This window comes from Calliphora vicina, chromosome 1, assembly GCF_958450345.1.
Source record: "Calliphora vicina chromosome 1, idCalVici1.1, whole genome shotgun sequence".
In the NCBI taxonomy this organism is placed as follows: domain Eukaryota; kingdom Metazoa; phylum Arthropoda; class Insecta; order Diptera; family Calliphoridae; genus Calliphora; species Calliphora vicina.
In genome coordinates this window covers 162,712,791-162,729,093 of record NC_088780.1, presented here as the reverse complement: position 1 = coordinate 162,729,093, position 16,303 = coordinate 162,712,791, and the positions used below count along the sequence as shown (strand labels likewise).

At 28.4% G+C, this 16,303-nt stretch overlaps 1 protein-coding gene across 2 annotated transcripts in view; it reads left to right on the top strand.

Moving 5' to 3' along the window:
* The first annotated feature begins 989 nt into the window (after positions 1-989).
* The window catches only part of LOC135964280 (uncharacterized), a 68,316-nt gene continuing 53,002 nt past the window's right edge, over positions 990-16,303 (top strand). Inside the window, exons 1-2 of one of the 2 annotated variants that reach the window (XM_065516474.1) lie at positions 990-1,134; positions 12,537-12,701. In XM_065516474.1, the coding sequence (XP_065372546.1) occupies positions 12,585-12,701 (117 nt within the window). In that variant the 5' untranslated portion in view covers positions 990-1,134; positions 12,537-12,584. The remainder of the gene's footprint in view (positions 1,135-12,536; positions 12,702-16,303) is intronic. The other variant, XM_065516473.1, reaches the window with a different exon arrangement.

Here is a 16,303-nt window from a genome sequence, read left to right as displayed (position 1 = left end):
GAATAATAGACGTTTTAAAGACGTGTATAACAACATAGAAATTCGGAACGACAATGTGTCAAATTCGGCAAAAATATTTTTAAGCCGGAATTTTTTCACAAAAAATTTATTTCAGGACAACATTCTTGCCATTGTTTTCTGAAGAAAATGTGAAGAGAATATGTGTCAATTCACCTTCGAGCAGTAGATATTCAACTGCCTAGGAGCTTTGAGGTCCAATCGCTCCAAATAAGCTTTCCTAATCAGCACTTGAATGAATCCAATGAGGAATATACGACAAAAGTAATTCGTTTGCTAGGCCTAGGATTATTCGATACACGTTATATTTCCTTGTTCACATATTTACACATAACTAATTTTGTTTTAAGATAAGATAGTGTTGATGATAACTATGATGTTTAGCATCGTTGGAAAATCCCATTTGAAAAAAATTATTTTGTAAATTTTTAACGGAAATCTAAGAGTTTGAATAAGAATTGTGGATGTAGTTATAGAAAAACAAAGTATTTATTTCCAACATTTTTTTATTCGTTAAAGTTAATTGTTTGTGGCCCGTCAAAAAGAATACAAGTGTAAAATATAGTTTAAAGTTAAAGCGCCCTCTTACGCTTGAAATCTGAACATTTTGTATATTCATGCATGTGTGGCTTGACTATACGGTTGGTGGCTTGACTAATTACAGGCATATGTTATAACAGTGTCTCTGCTATTATAACAGTTGCTGACAAATTATCATTCTCTATTATAAAACCTGCTGTTACGTGTTATATTACATTTCATTAGGCTGCCATATACAACTATTATAAACTCTTACTGTTATATTAGAGCTACCATATTGTTAACTCTTATCTTTGTTAACAATTTGGCTCAAAACCAACAACTTGGCAGCTTTGTACGAACAAACAAAAACTTAAAAACTTGGCTTAAACCCGCCACAACAAATACACATGAAAACAGTTTTATCGTGACGGTCAAACAAAAAGGTTAAAATAAAAAATTGTTAAGGAAAAAAATTAAAAAAATCTTGCGAACGAATTTTAAGAAAAAAAAGTACGAAATAGAGAAAAATCTCATTTAAATGAAATAATATAAAGCGAATATTTTAATATAATTTTCAACATAAACACAGCAAAAGTAAATCAATAACAAATAATTTAATGTTGCAATATTAGTTAACAATTGAAAAGTTTATAAAAATTAACAAACAAACTAAAAAAATAGATCTATTGTATTTCATTGCCATTTTGTAAATTGCCTGTTGATGATCGTTGCTCGTTCATTGTAGTGTGTAGTGGTGTTTGTTTGTTTTGTATCTGTGTTGTTTACCCCGACTGTATCTCTGTCAGAGTTGGGTTGTGGAGATTGAGAGTGTGTCTGTCCGTCTGTCTGTCAGCTTGTTGGCTGTATGTGTGAAATTGTGTTGGTGGTATTATAGAAGAGTGTTTGTTTTTGTTGTTTTGAACTGAGTGTGTGCACTTTTCTTGTCGTTGTTGTTTTTTGTTATAATTCATTTAAAACGCGGCTAATTTAGCGAGTTTATATTATGAATCTAGCATTTTTGAGGGAGTTTTGAAAATATTACTCTAAAGAATTTATTAAAAAGCTTTGTTGTTTTACAACAGTTTTCTTTAAAAAATTTTCAGAAAATTATTTTAAAAACTTTTTTGGTTTGTTTTGATTAACCAACTGTTGCAAGAATCGAGGATTAAAAATAAGTTTTAAAAAAATTTAGTAGATTTTTGCTACTTTTAAACAAATGAAGTAGATTTTTTTTTGTCTTCATAGTTTAAAAGATGAGAAAAATCTATATTCTTATTTAAAGCTATGTATTAACTAAATTATTGTTTTGAGTTGGTTTTTGCAAATTCTTTAGATTTCATTAGCTGGATAAGCGATACAGACCGACTTGTGTTTTTTAATTTACAAGTTTATTTTAAGGACATCAGAAAGTTTTCGATTTATTTTAAATAAATTTTAACTGAAAACATAGTAAAAAAATTCAAAGAAAATTAAGTCATACTTTTTCCAAAATTTTAAAAAATCTTACACATTTATTTGATAAATATTTTGACATAAAAAAATATACAGTTTAAATAATTTTTTAATAATATAATAAATGTTGAATTTTTGTTATATTGTGTATACAAATGTTTATCAATATTTTAAATTAAAAAAAAATAACTTCAAAATTTTCGGAGTTTTAAAGAATTTCCTATAATCGTTTAATGATTTTAAATATTGCAACTATATTTGAAAACTAGAGAACTTTTCCTTTCTGATGATATAAAATATGTCTAATGTTTGACACGATGAATGTCAAATTAATAAACACAAACTTAAGGTCCTTTAAATAAATTGAACAAGAAAGCACTTTAATTACAAGACTGCATTCTTTTTCCCATAAAAATGTAGTTGTATGTACTTTTTAAATATTTTTTAATAATTTGAAATATTTGTCTATAAATGCTACGAAAATATTTACAATAATGTTTAAATAAAATGTTAATTTTTTAATTTTTTTATTTTTCCAAAAATCTTTTATATTTTTTACTGTCTTTAAATATTAAAATTATTTGTATATTTTTGAAAAGTACAAGTAATTTCCTTTAATATGATATATAATACATCTATTATTTCTTTTCCACATTTTAAAGAATTTAACACAAACTTAACATCTTTCAGATAAATTGAACAAGAAAATGCACTTTTTTGACAAGGCAGTAATTTTGTATCCATTTAATTTTGTCTTAAGAGAAAATATTTTATATAAATAGAAAGGATTTGAAAATTTGTCTAATTTTCACCAAATGTTCGTTTATCTATCTATACATTTTACAAAAATATTAAATTTTTTTTTTTTTTTGATTTTTCCAAAAATCATGTATATTTTTATCAGGGACCGCAACGGTTATAAGTGATATCAAAAAAGTTATATTATAACAGTTATTTTGTGACTTTAAAAATAAAAATCCATATCAAACAGTTATTTTTCAACGTAAAAGTAAAAGTTCGTATGAAATAGTTTTAAATATCCTTCATAAAAAAAATCATTTGAGGACTTTTATTTTTTCTGTCATAAAAAAATCTCATTTTTCCGTTATAAAAAAAACTCCTTTTATGTAAATTGACCCCTAAAGCTTGCTTGGTCAGATCATTACAATTTCTAAAGCACCTTGCATTGCAATTTAAAAAAATTGTCATTAAAATATAAACAATTGGGATTTTAATTTGCTATTGTTTGATCCCTATTATTAAATTGTTGTTTTTCTTTCTTAAAGAAATAAATTACTACAATCATCAGATAGACTCAATAAAAAAATACTGAAAAAAGTAGAAAATAAACGAAAAGAGTTTTATTTTTTGACGGATAAAATAAAACTCCTTAAATGACTTTTATTTTATGACGGAAAAAATAAAAGTCCTTAAATGATTTTTTTTTTGACGTATATTTAAAAATCTTTTTTTAAGAGTTTCACGCGAACTTTTATTTTTACGTTGAAAAATAACTGTTAACTGTGGAGTTGGGATCATATTTTAATATCACCATAGATTCTGAAAGAGCACGTCAATACGAATCTATTGGTATATAACAGTATATGTCTCCGTTGACCCTAACATAGTGATTTTTTGATTTCAAATTTTCTGGATAACCGTTATTTACGGTCCCTGATTTTTTTATATTGTTTTTTAAATATTAAAATTATTTTTATATTTTTAAAAAGTACAAGTAATTTTCTTTCACTTTACATCATTTAGAGAAATTGGACAAGAAAATGAACTGTCATTACAAGGCAGTAAGTTTGTATCCGTTTAAATGTCTTAAGAAAAAGAAAATGTAAAAATATTTTATATCATTAGAAAGGTAATTGTATTTACATTTTAGAAATGTTATAATAATTTTAAATTTTGTAACTGTACAAATATATTTACAATTAAATTTGTTTGATTTTTACAAAAAAATTTAATTTTTTTTCTTTAAATTTTAAAACAAGTTTTATATTTTCGAAAAGCTAGCGCTATTCTCTTTCCAAAGATATAACATATATTTGATGTTACTTTACCCCATGTTATATATTGGTTGTATTTTAGAATTTATTTTGAAACATTTGTACAATTTAAATTTATTAAAAGTATTGACCATTGTTAGCTATGATTTTTTCCCATCTTTCTGACAACATACGGATTCCGAGCCAAAAGATACAAATTTCGGATATTTTGTTCTAAGGTGAAGCGAATCCCAGAGAGAGCGTTCTGAATCGATCAAAACAAATATTAGTCGGTCGGGCATGGTCTGGACTATAAAGCGGTTGAGGCAAAACTTCCCAACTTCTTCATTCTAAATAGTTTTTAACAGGTATTGCAACAAGTGTTCGAGCGTTGTCATTTTAGAATATAACGGCCGCATATTCTGGGCGTTTTCCGGCCAATATTCGCTTCAAACGAATCAGTTGCATTCGGTAAAGGTTCCCCGTGATGGTCTGTCAGATTTCAGCAGCTCATAATAGATAGGACCCTTTTACTCCCACCAAATAAAGAGAATTACTTTAGTGTCATGGATATTTATTTCGCTTTGTTGTCGATTCGGATGGTTGGCCGGGCTTCACCTACGAGTTATATTAATGGATCCATTTTTCATCGCAAGTATTGATTCGGAGCAAAAATGATTTTCTTTCACAGCGTTCAAGCATAATTTCGGACAAATTGTCTTTCAAGGTCTCTCAGCAAGTAATGATTCGGTGCAAAAATGATTTTCTTTTATAGCGTTCAAGCATCATTTCAGATATGCTAAATTGTCTTTCAAGGTGTCTCAGCTTCAATTCCACGCATTTGGATGAATCCAGCTGCTCGCAAACGTTTTTAAATTGCGGTATGAGTAGCTCCCAATAATTTTGCAAGCTTTGGTTGAGTTTTACAACAATCTTCATGGAGTAATGCCTTCAATTATTGTTCTTCAAACTTGTTTGGCTGGCCTGAGCGATATTTGTCTTCCGTGTCTAAATCACCACTTCTGAACCCCACAAACCATTTCTCGCACGTTGAGAGCAATCAGTGTGCTTCAGCTGCAGTTTTTTTTCAAATTAAAGAAATAAAGCAAAACTTCCCGCATATGACGCTTTGTTGGCGCATAATTTTACATTATCGAGGCAAAAAAACTTTGTTGTTTACACTATAATGTTCAATAACTAAGTGAGAATAAATAACAGATATGTACGCTTCAAAATGACATATAAGTTATTAAAAACAAAAATCGCGTTAAAAAGATATGCCATTTCTTGTAAATCCCACATTTTAAAGTCATACAGCCAATACAAATTGTTAATATAAAATCTACACCCTTGTTTTTAAGGCACAGAATTAAACTTTATTCTCCATGTGTTTCATTTAAAGACGACTGCAGTCACAGCAAAAATATAAGTTTATTTAAAAATATTATGGTCACTGTAATTATTTTTTATTAGTTATGCCTGCGGCAACAATAATATGTTACAGTAACGATTTTAATGATTGCTGCAATCATGAGAATCGTAACTATAACTTGTTACAGATTGGAGCAATCATTTGAATCGTAAATGTAATATATTGTTACGTTTTTACCTTTTAAAAACGTGGTTTAATTCATTTAAATAAATCGGATACTTCTGATTGCAAATAAAAGCAGTTTAGTAGTTTAAAATTTCTAACAACTCTTTATTTATTTATATAGTCATTCAGTGTTTTTAAATACGTTTATGAATTCGCAAAAATACACACACTTTATAATGTACAAGTATACACTAGTAGTGCAGTTGATGTCTTTACTGAACGACCCACAGTGGTATGAGAATAAAAAAAGATGGAAATAAATCTGTAACTTCTAAAACCTTATGCCGATTTGAATGAAATTTCAAATGCGCAAAGAGGTAGTGCAGTCGAATTTAAGTTTTGAATTTGGACCTCATGAGCCCACCAGGAGCGGGACCAGGGGTTCCCAAAGTAGGACACCTCGGGTATGTTCAATTTTTAAAATGATCCTATTTCTTCGTTTGTGTTACATTGCACATTTAGAATCTCCTCGTCGAGCACTACATAAAACCTCGTCGTAGCTCTTATAGCTTTGAAAATTTAATTTTCAACATTTTTACCCACCCTACTCCAGTTTTTTGGTGACCGCGGTTCCAAATATTCCCCGATTTTATCCATTTTTCTTTTATAGAATTAACAATAGATCTATATATCAAATAAAGAAAGAAGTGTTTAAAAATCATGGCTGAGTCCAAAGTTATATTCATTTGAATTTAAAAAAATTAAAAAGGCGATTTTTCGCATTTTTTTTGGGAAAAAAGTACTTTTATTCTTTTTAAGTTATCTAAAAAATTTCTAAGAGGATGTATAATTAATTTGTACTTTTTGAAAAGCTAACTTTACGCCAAATATTTTAAATGTAAAAAACATTTATAGTTTTTGATACCGACGGGATCAGGTCCATTCAAAAAATGCCTATTTTTTATGTAAAATTCAAAATTAGGGCAAAAATTCTCAAATCGCATACTCGATATCAAAATATATTAACCTCTTTTAGATGGCACAATAAGTTCTTAATTATTTTGTAAAGGGTTCCGATAACCCCGCCCCTGGTAGCCAAAAAACGAAAAATACCATTTTTGGGATTTTTCAAGATTTTTTTGGGAATTGCGGGATACTTGATAACAAATTTCAAAATTTGTTTTTATTTTTCCATTTTGAATAGAAAAATCTACATAACTGTGATATTTTATTAAAAAATATTCATAAATAAAAATTTTATTTCAATTTGAAAAATTTGTATCTATGCAAAATTCTATAAAAAGCCGTTTTTGTCATATTTTTCAAAAAAGTATTCCATGAATTTTTTAATTGTCAAAATATATATAATTTTTTGAAAAGTAGACAAAATCCTCTATCCATTGATATATAACATGTCTACCTTATGTTTTTTACGTGTCAAATAAATAAGGGAAAACTAAACAACTCGCTGAGAATTTACCCTTAAAATTAGACTCACTAACGACTGCAACGTCTGCCACTATTTATAGACAGTGCCATCTTTATCTGAGTAGTCTAGATTGTTCGTAACGGTCAAAACTCGTATATTCGAATTCTAGAGCTTTCGATGTTAATGTTAGCAGCTTAAACATTTAGTGTTGCCATACTTACAAACAATGCTAATCAACCGCATGCTATCAACATTATTAATAAGTAGAAGCTTCTACCACAAAGTATACAGAGATGTCAAATTTGACGTTTCAAAAATTCAAAATCATATGATAGGGCAGTTCTCTTAAAAAGGGATAGCAAATATTTTGTACTACAATATCAGTGATGTGTTAAAGCAAAACGCTATACAACGTGAATATGGTAGACAAAGTAATGTAATCATAAATAGAAAACGAGATTATTTTCTGTCTCGTGACGCCTCTGTATACTTTGTGCTTCTACTGATGAATATTGGAGGAAGTCGTTACAGACCGCTATTGCAAATTCGTAACAATATTATTATTGCCGCTGCCTTATAAGCAATTACATTGATTAACTATTTTTGAATATCATGTAATACAATTTGAGAGATCATGTACACAATTTTTTTTTGTTCCGGGTGTGATAATGGTTAAATAATCCCTTCTAAAACTAAATTTAGAATATAACTTCGAGTGGATTTATTTTCGCTTTTAAATTTTAAAATAATAGCGATTTTGCCTTTTAATTTAAAGTTAACACCACTGTTTTTAACATCTCACTGGTGGCGTATACTTTAAGTCTATCTTGTCGTTGGGTTTTAGCTTTTTATTATTTCTAGGCAAGATCAAGTTTTTTTTAGATTCTAGCGATGTTGTTGTCGTTGTTCATATTTGCTCAGTTAGTCACAGAGAACATATATATATTTTTTTTTGTTGATGGAGCTATAAAATTTATATTGAAAATAGTTGAAAAACATTACAAAAAAAACCTAAACTATTATACACACATGGTTTTTACAGGCAAACAATATAAATTATCTGATTTTGTTAAAAAAAAAAATTAAAAACAAAAATAATTGTTTTTCAGAAAAAATGGAATTTGTCATACAACAAACCTAAAATCTAATTCAATACAATTATTTACATGTGTTTGCCAAAGAGTCAAAAAGTCAAAAAGAGAGAAAAACTTCCTCCTTAAAAAAAGAGTTGACCATATTTGTAAGAGTGGCTTTTTTAAAAAGGTCTTATCACAATTTTTGAGTAAATGGGAGTAGCTGTGTGTGAGCTTAAGTGTAAATGTGTGCATTTGGTTTTTGCATGTGTTAAAATTAACATTTTTTTGTTTGCTTGAATAAATTTTAAAATCTATTAACAAATTCATTGTATGTATTATGACATCAGATGTTAGCCATTAATAAAAAAACAGAAATAAATAAATAAACGAATTTCAATCAATTAACAAAAAGAAAAACTTATGAAATTTTTATTAGTAAACAAAAAGAATTGAAATATTAACCCAACAAATTAGCACCTTCTACTTGCTGTGGGAAGAATTTTTTTATTATTTTTTCCCACTTTAAGGTTTTTTGTATTACTCTAAAGGTAGCAAAGCATCTTTATATGTATTGAAGATCATAGCTCTTTACATTCTATTCTAAATGGTTAACCATAAAAGATTCACTTTTTGTTTTTTTTTACATTTTTCTAAGATTAAAACATGACTCATCTCTTAAACTTGTCAAGCCTTGCATATATGATTATATATGCATTCTGCTACTCTCTTTTAAACTTTTTTTTTGTTCATGTTAACCAAGGCTATAGAATCTTTATAATATGTGCATGAAAATATAAGCCTGGAACTACCTGAGCTGACAGTCAATTTAATTATATATGATTGTTGTTTTATAAACAACAAATTGTTTATGTTTGCAATCATTAAAGTGTTTAATTAGAATCTGGCACCGTTTATGGCTGGAATGAAATCAATTGTTTTCAGTTTTCGCTTTTTGGTTTGTTTTGAAGATCAGTTTTGTTGAAAACGTGAATATTTTTCATAAAATTTGTGAAAATATTTTTGGCATTACAAAGGTTTGTTTTTTTTTAAATTTATTTATTAATTAACTTGTTTTTGTATTGGCATCAATAGTGTTTTCAAATTGTTGGATTAATTAATATAAAGCGAAATTTTAAACACGATTTTGTGGGCAATTCGTTGGAATTTTTATAACCTACACCACCATAGTAGCTATAATGCGTTTGTGCTGATGTTTGTAACGGCCAAAAATCTTAGCCTAATACCCACCTTAAAGAATAACGATCGACTCATTATTAGATGATCGGTACATAATTAGCCATAGCTCCCATATAAGACCCACTTTCAAAAATCACTTTAACGAAAAATATTGGTATCCACATAAAATTCAACAGAAATAAGTTTCATATAGACATAATTTCATGGCGATCGGATCATAACACAGTGCAAAAAACACACGATCATGACAGTATAGGTTCGACTTTACTATCCTTCGGTAGCAGTTTTTCCATTTTGGTGACCAATTTGTTTTTATGGGCCGTCAAAAATTCTAAAAATCAGTGGGCCCTCAAAAAATGTTGTCATCAGTTTTTGGCCAACAGCTTATTCATACTTGGTGATACCGCTTAACTTTATATGACAATAATATAGCTAAGAGTCCGCCAAACAACTATTGTTAATATTTTTTCCAAGAAAATAGCTTTTTCGTGCACTTTTTTAAAAAAAAAATTTAGGAAGACATTTTTTTTTTTACTTTTTTTAGAATAACATCCAGGGGCTCCTAATTATTTACTAACACTATTTAGCAAAGTTGTAGCTACGGTAAATCTGAACAATTCTTGTGAACATATCAATGCATTTTGAACGTGTCTACACAGAGAAAACCGATTCGTGATAGCAACCGAATTTGTTGCTAATCGAATGATTCTACCTTAGTGACCGAATTTTACAATTGTGGCTACAAAATTTCAGAAAGGGTAACAAAAGTTTTGTTGTTTCTACTGAAATTCTTCGTGATCAATAAACTTTCTGCTGATAGAACCAAAAAATTCATTGTGTGCAACCGAATCATTCGATTGGCAACAAATTCGGTTGATATCACGAATCTGTTTTCTCTGTGTAGGCACTGTAAATAGCACATAAAGATTACTTTGTACCTTAACATTTTTAGTTGTTACTATTTTTTGACGCTAAAACAATGATTTAAAATACAAAAAAAAATAAAAAATTGATAATTTTCTCGGGCTCATATCTTGCAAACAGGCAGCTTTAAAAAAAATTATTTCGAATTTTTTAAAGTTTTTTGCGATTTTGATCTTGCAGATGAAGTTTTCTGGATTTTATATGTTCATAATTTTTGTTCTTTATGATAAGGGCTACAACTTTGCCTCAGAGAGTAACTCAAAATTCCGAACTGTTTGCTAGATATGAGCCGGAAAAAATGATCACTTTTTTGCAAAAATGACACCAAGGCCTCAAATCTTTGGGGGCTCATAAAAAAAGTGTATGACTTTGGACAAAACTGGGAGACACGGATCTTTTTTTTTGAGTTTTATCACGTAGTGGTGTCCTAAGAAAGCACTTATCCCAATAAGCAACTGGATTTCAAGTGGAAATCAATTGTAATTCAAGCATTGAATTATATTCAAGAAATTGATTTATAGTTGTTTTACACTTTATATCAATAGCATTCTCCAGTTAAAAGGAAACATAAATGCAAGCAATATGGTTTTAGTTTGAAAAATATTTAATTTGTTCAAACAATTTTCAAGTTTGAAACATAATCATGTTTGTATTCAAGTCAAATTCCATCATAATGTTCAAGTGCTTGAATCTTTGGGGCTTTGGGATAAGTCTTCTAAAGTCCCGGTACACACTGTGAAACATTTGCTGCAAAACATTTTTAAATTCTCTTTTGAAACTGCATTCGTGTCCACACAGTGAAGTTTTTGCTTTTCAGTTTTTGACATTTCTGTACAGTACGAATACTAACGAATAAATGCGGATGACATACTCAACAAAAACTTCATGTACATGAAACAAAGTTCCCTTTTTCATTCCTCTTTCCCCTTTCATCAACAAACTCAAATGTTTTGCAGCAAATGTTTCACAGTGTGGAACTTTTTAAGTCATGGAAATATAACCATATACGGACACCAGTACGTGATAAAAGACCACAAAAAAAAGATCCGTGTCTCGCAGTTTTGTCCAATGTCATGCACTTTTTTATGGGCCCCCAAAGATTTGGGAACTCGGTGTGATTTTTGCAAAAAAGTGATAATTTTCTCAGGCTCATATCTTGCAAACAGTTCGGAATTTTGATTTACTCTCTGAGGCAAAGTTGTAGCCCTTGTCATAAAGAACAAAAATTGTGAACATTTAAAATCAAAAAAACTTCATCTTCAAGATCAAAATCGCAAAAAACCTTTAAAAAATAATTGTTTATCATTATAAATCGAGTAATAAAATTGCATTAGCAGATAGAAAAAATATTGAAAATAAAGGATTTTAAAAAGTTTTTTGCTTCTTCTGTAAAATGTGAGAAAATGGACTTATCGTGTTTGCTCGCTAAGCTACCGATTTATAAATTCAATATTTTCAAATAAAATTGAGAAATTTGACTTTTAAGTTTATGTTTTTTTTAATATAATTGAGTTTTGTTTAAACACATTCAATTAATCATTTTAATTATTTAATAGAGCACATATTTACTTAAGCTTATGTGAATGAAATATTGTTAATGACAGTTTTTTTTATTATAAATTGGCTATAATCACTTTAACATCATTGTTTATTAACAAGCAACATATTTTGAAACAAAGATTTCTTAAAAAACATAAAATGAACACAAAAAAAGCTTTTTGCTAAAACTACCTGGCAATTAAAAATAAACATATGTAGAAACATTCAATTGTATAATAAATTTGCTACAAACCCTAGGAAATTATTAAGATTCTAAAAACCACAACAAGCCAGCCACACTATTTACTTAACAATAAATACATATGTATGAGAATTTGATACTAGGAAATAAAATTACTCAGCTTATGCTGATGAATAGCTAGATTTCATTTCAACTTATGGCTTTAATTTTCAGCACATCTTTGCTACACTCTATAAATGAGCAATGCAATGATATTAAAATTGTTGCAAAGCGAATTTATAATTAAATTATTCTTATTGTATTACTTATTTATCATTGTTTATTGAAGTTTGAAAAAAAACGCATGCATTGCATACATAAATAAATCATATTTTATTTAGCAAAACTAAGCATACTCGACTCATATTAATTTACTCATTATTAAACGAAGTCAAATAGAATTTGTGAAATTATTTGTTTTAACCTGCAATTATTATAACAATAACAACAATAATTATTTAGTACGCTTTAGTAAACACAAGTCGCTACATCCAACTGACAACTGGCAAAAAAACAAATGTATATAATTCTAACCGGATTTATTGTTTAAATAATAATAAAAAAATAACAAACAAAACCAAACCAAAAAAATCTATATTTGCAGCAGCAAGAAAAATTACTGAGTAAAACAAAAGACATAAGAAACAAACCTGCCATGCTGTGTCAACTACAGAGCAACAACAACCACCGCCACAACTGCAACAACAACAGCAGTAGGTGGCAGGTGGCCACAATTGTGCAACTACTTTTAGTCACATTATTTATAAATGCGGTAAGTTTATTACTCTTTCAGTTATTTATTTCTTATTTTTTTTAAGATTTTTTTTTCTATATTTTTTCTATTGTATGTTTTTTTTTGCTGTTGTTTTCTGTTACATTGAAAACTTTATTTTATAATTGACTTATTTTTTGTTTTCTTATTTTGCTTCTTCTTAATTATTATTGTTATTTTTCTATATATTTATTGTTTTGTTTTTTTTATACAATATTTTCCCATGCTTTCACAAATGCTTTTAAACTGTTTAAGTTAAAAGAAATATGATTTGAAAATTAATTTTTGGTGTCAAAAGTAAAAGATAAGTTTTCTTTCTTCTACATATTTGTTTTCACTAGGTTTTGTAATTAAAAGGTTTTGAGTAATATATCATTTGGAAGTAAAGTTTAATAGATTTAAGCAATGTTTGGTCATTTTCCACTGCAGCGTAACAATAAACATATAAACAGATATTGAGATAATGGGGTTTATATTAAATAAAGAAAGACTTATGGCCTGTTCCTCGATAAAGATGGCCTAGGTAATCTATGAAATTCGATTCTGAACTCCCCCAATAAAACATTTCAAGGGAATTATTTAAAATATACACGTTAAAATCAAACTGTGTGTAATTTTTTGAGTCATGGAAATATAACCATATACGTGATAAAAGACCAAAAAAAAAGACCCGTGTCTCCCAGTTTTGCCCAAAGTCATATACTTTTTTCTATGAGGTCTCGGTGTCATTTATGCAAAAAAGTGATTTTCTCAGGCTCATATCTTGCAAGCAGTTCTTAATTTTGATTTATTCTGTGAGGCAAAGTTGTAGCTCTTGTCATAAAGAACAAATGAACATATCAAATCAAGAAAACTTCATCTTCAAGATCAAAATCGCAAAAAACTTTAAACAATTCGAAATAAATTTAGAAATATTTTTTAAGCTGCCTAAAATTATGCTTTAGTTTATAATAATTTAATAGTTTATGGCCCAAAACACTTAATTCATTTAGATTTCACCTACCTAAACGGATTTAAGAATCATTCCTAGGAAGTTCATATGTTCTAGAAAGTTGTTTATTGAGAGCTTAGGTACATTTTTGTAGTTGATTGGTTCCTTGAATTTTGAACGGTTTGCTACCTATGGACCTGAACAGGGGGAAAAATTAAAAAAAATAATTTTTTTTTAATTTTTTGCGATTTTGATCTTGAAAATGAAGATTCTTTGATTTGATATGTTCACAATTTTTGTTCTTTATGACAAGGGCTTCAAAATTCCGAACTGTTTGCAAGATATGAGCCTGAGAAAATGATCACATTTTTGCAAAAATGACACCGAGGCCCCAAATCTGGGAGACACGGGTCTTTTTTTGGTCTTTTATCACGTAGTAGCACAATTTTTGTTCTTTATGACAAGAGCTACAACTTTGACTAAGAGAGTTAATCTAAATTCCGAACTGTTTGCAAGATATGAGCCTGAGAAAATTATCACTTTTTTGCAAAAAAGACACAGAGATCCCAAATCTTTGGGGGCCCATAAAAAAAGTGCATGACTTTGGGGAAAACTGGGAGACATGTGTAATTTTTATTTAGTCTTTTATCACGTAGTGGTGTCCGTATATGGTTATATTTTTTCGTGTTGCACTGTGTTATTAATGAAATTTCAACAATAACTAAAACTTTGCGATTAATATTTAGATTTTGCGTGAATTATTTTATGATCTTATACAAATATAGTAAATTTTAAAGCTTTATCTACATTTGCATGGTTAAATTCCGATCATATTTTTGACAAATCTGTTCATACATATTCGAAAAGAAGACACGGTTTTCTATACATCGGTATATAATATATATATCTACCTTGTATTTGAAATTTATGCATTCAAAGTTAATAAAACTACATAAAATTTCTAATTATTGTTGATGCTATTTTCAACAGATATTTTGGGTTCTGCTCCACTGTGCACTGTTAATATATAGAGAACATTTTTAAGATTTTGGCCGACTCATAGAATTAAAGTACACAAACTTTCAAAATCAATTTATACAAAAAAAAAAAAAACTGATTAAATACAACCAAATATGGCCAATATATGTAATGATGTTTTTCTTGTTGCCGATTTATTGTTTAACAAATGTTGTGCTACTGACCAAATTTTTGTTTTTATAAATAATAGAATTTTTGTTTTCTTTTGTTAGACAACAATATTTTATTCATATTTTTTTCAACATTATTTTCAATTCCATCCAACTGACAATAATTATGAAAATATATCATGTACATTCTTCATATACATATGAATTTTTTAATTATTTTTGCCACATTCAGTTGTTGTGTTTTTTTTTTTTTTGCGCGGCATACAAATTGAGAACAATAAGTTGAAATCATCAGTAACATCATTATGAACATCATCATTATGTATGTTCATCATTCATACATATATTCAGTTCATCAGTCATTCATTGAGGCAGTCAGTCATAGTTTAAGTCATATATATATTTTTTTTATTTTTCTAGTCAGTTTGTACCTGATGTATGATGTACGATGTGATGATGTGATACTTTTTATTTTATTATCAACTATTATTTTGTTTTTGTATTGTTGTGTATTTTTTAGTTGTTCTGTTTTTATAGCTGTTTTTGCTGCTGTTTAGTAGTGTTCTCATTTTCACGCTAATCACAGCATTAATGTCACTTTCTCAAAAAGCTTGAACTATAAAATTAGAAAAAAAAAAAAACAAAACAGAAAATGAGAATTATACTAAATCTCTATTTCAATAGTTATTTTTGAAATCTGCCGTGTGTTTGCCCTGTTTAAAGATAAAAAACTGAAATCCATTAACGAATAAAACATATTCACCGATGATTTATAGTTTATTGGAAAAAGTGTAAAGGTTTTCTTGGAAATCGTAAGCAACATGAAAGTATTTGATTGAAATGCAATAGTTATAGGAATACACAGGAAAGGAATTTATTATTTTTATTTAATTAGTAAAAAGTAAGTAGGTTACACTGTGTGCAATTTTTTAAGTCATGGAAATATAACCATATGGGGACACTAGTACGTGATGAAAGACCAAAAAAAGACCCGTGTCCCCCAGTTTTGCCCAAAGTCATGCACTTTTTATATGGGCCCCCAAAGATTTGGGGTCTCGGTGTCATTTTTGCAAAAAAGTGATAATTTTCTCAGGCTCATATCTTGTAAACAGTTCGGAATTTTGATTTACTCTCTGAGGCAAAGTTGTAGCCCTTGGCATAAAGAACAAAAATTGTGAACATATAGAATCAAAAAAACTTCATCTTCAAGATCAAAATCGCAAAAGTCTTTAAAAAATTCGAAATAATTTTTTTTTAAGCTGCCTAAAAGTATGCTTTAGTTTATAATAATTTATGGCCCAAAACACTTAATTCCTTTAGTTTTTTCATATTGACCTACCTAAACGGTGTTAAGAATCATTCCTAGGAAGTTCATATGTTCTAGAAAGTTGTTTATTGATATCTTAGGTATATTTTTGTAGTTGATTGTTTTCTTTAATTTTAAACGGTTTGCTACCTATTGACCGGAACAGGGGACAAAAGGTAAAAAATCGATTTTTTTTATTTTTTTTTCGATTTTGATT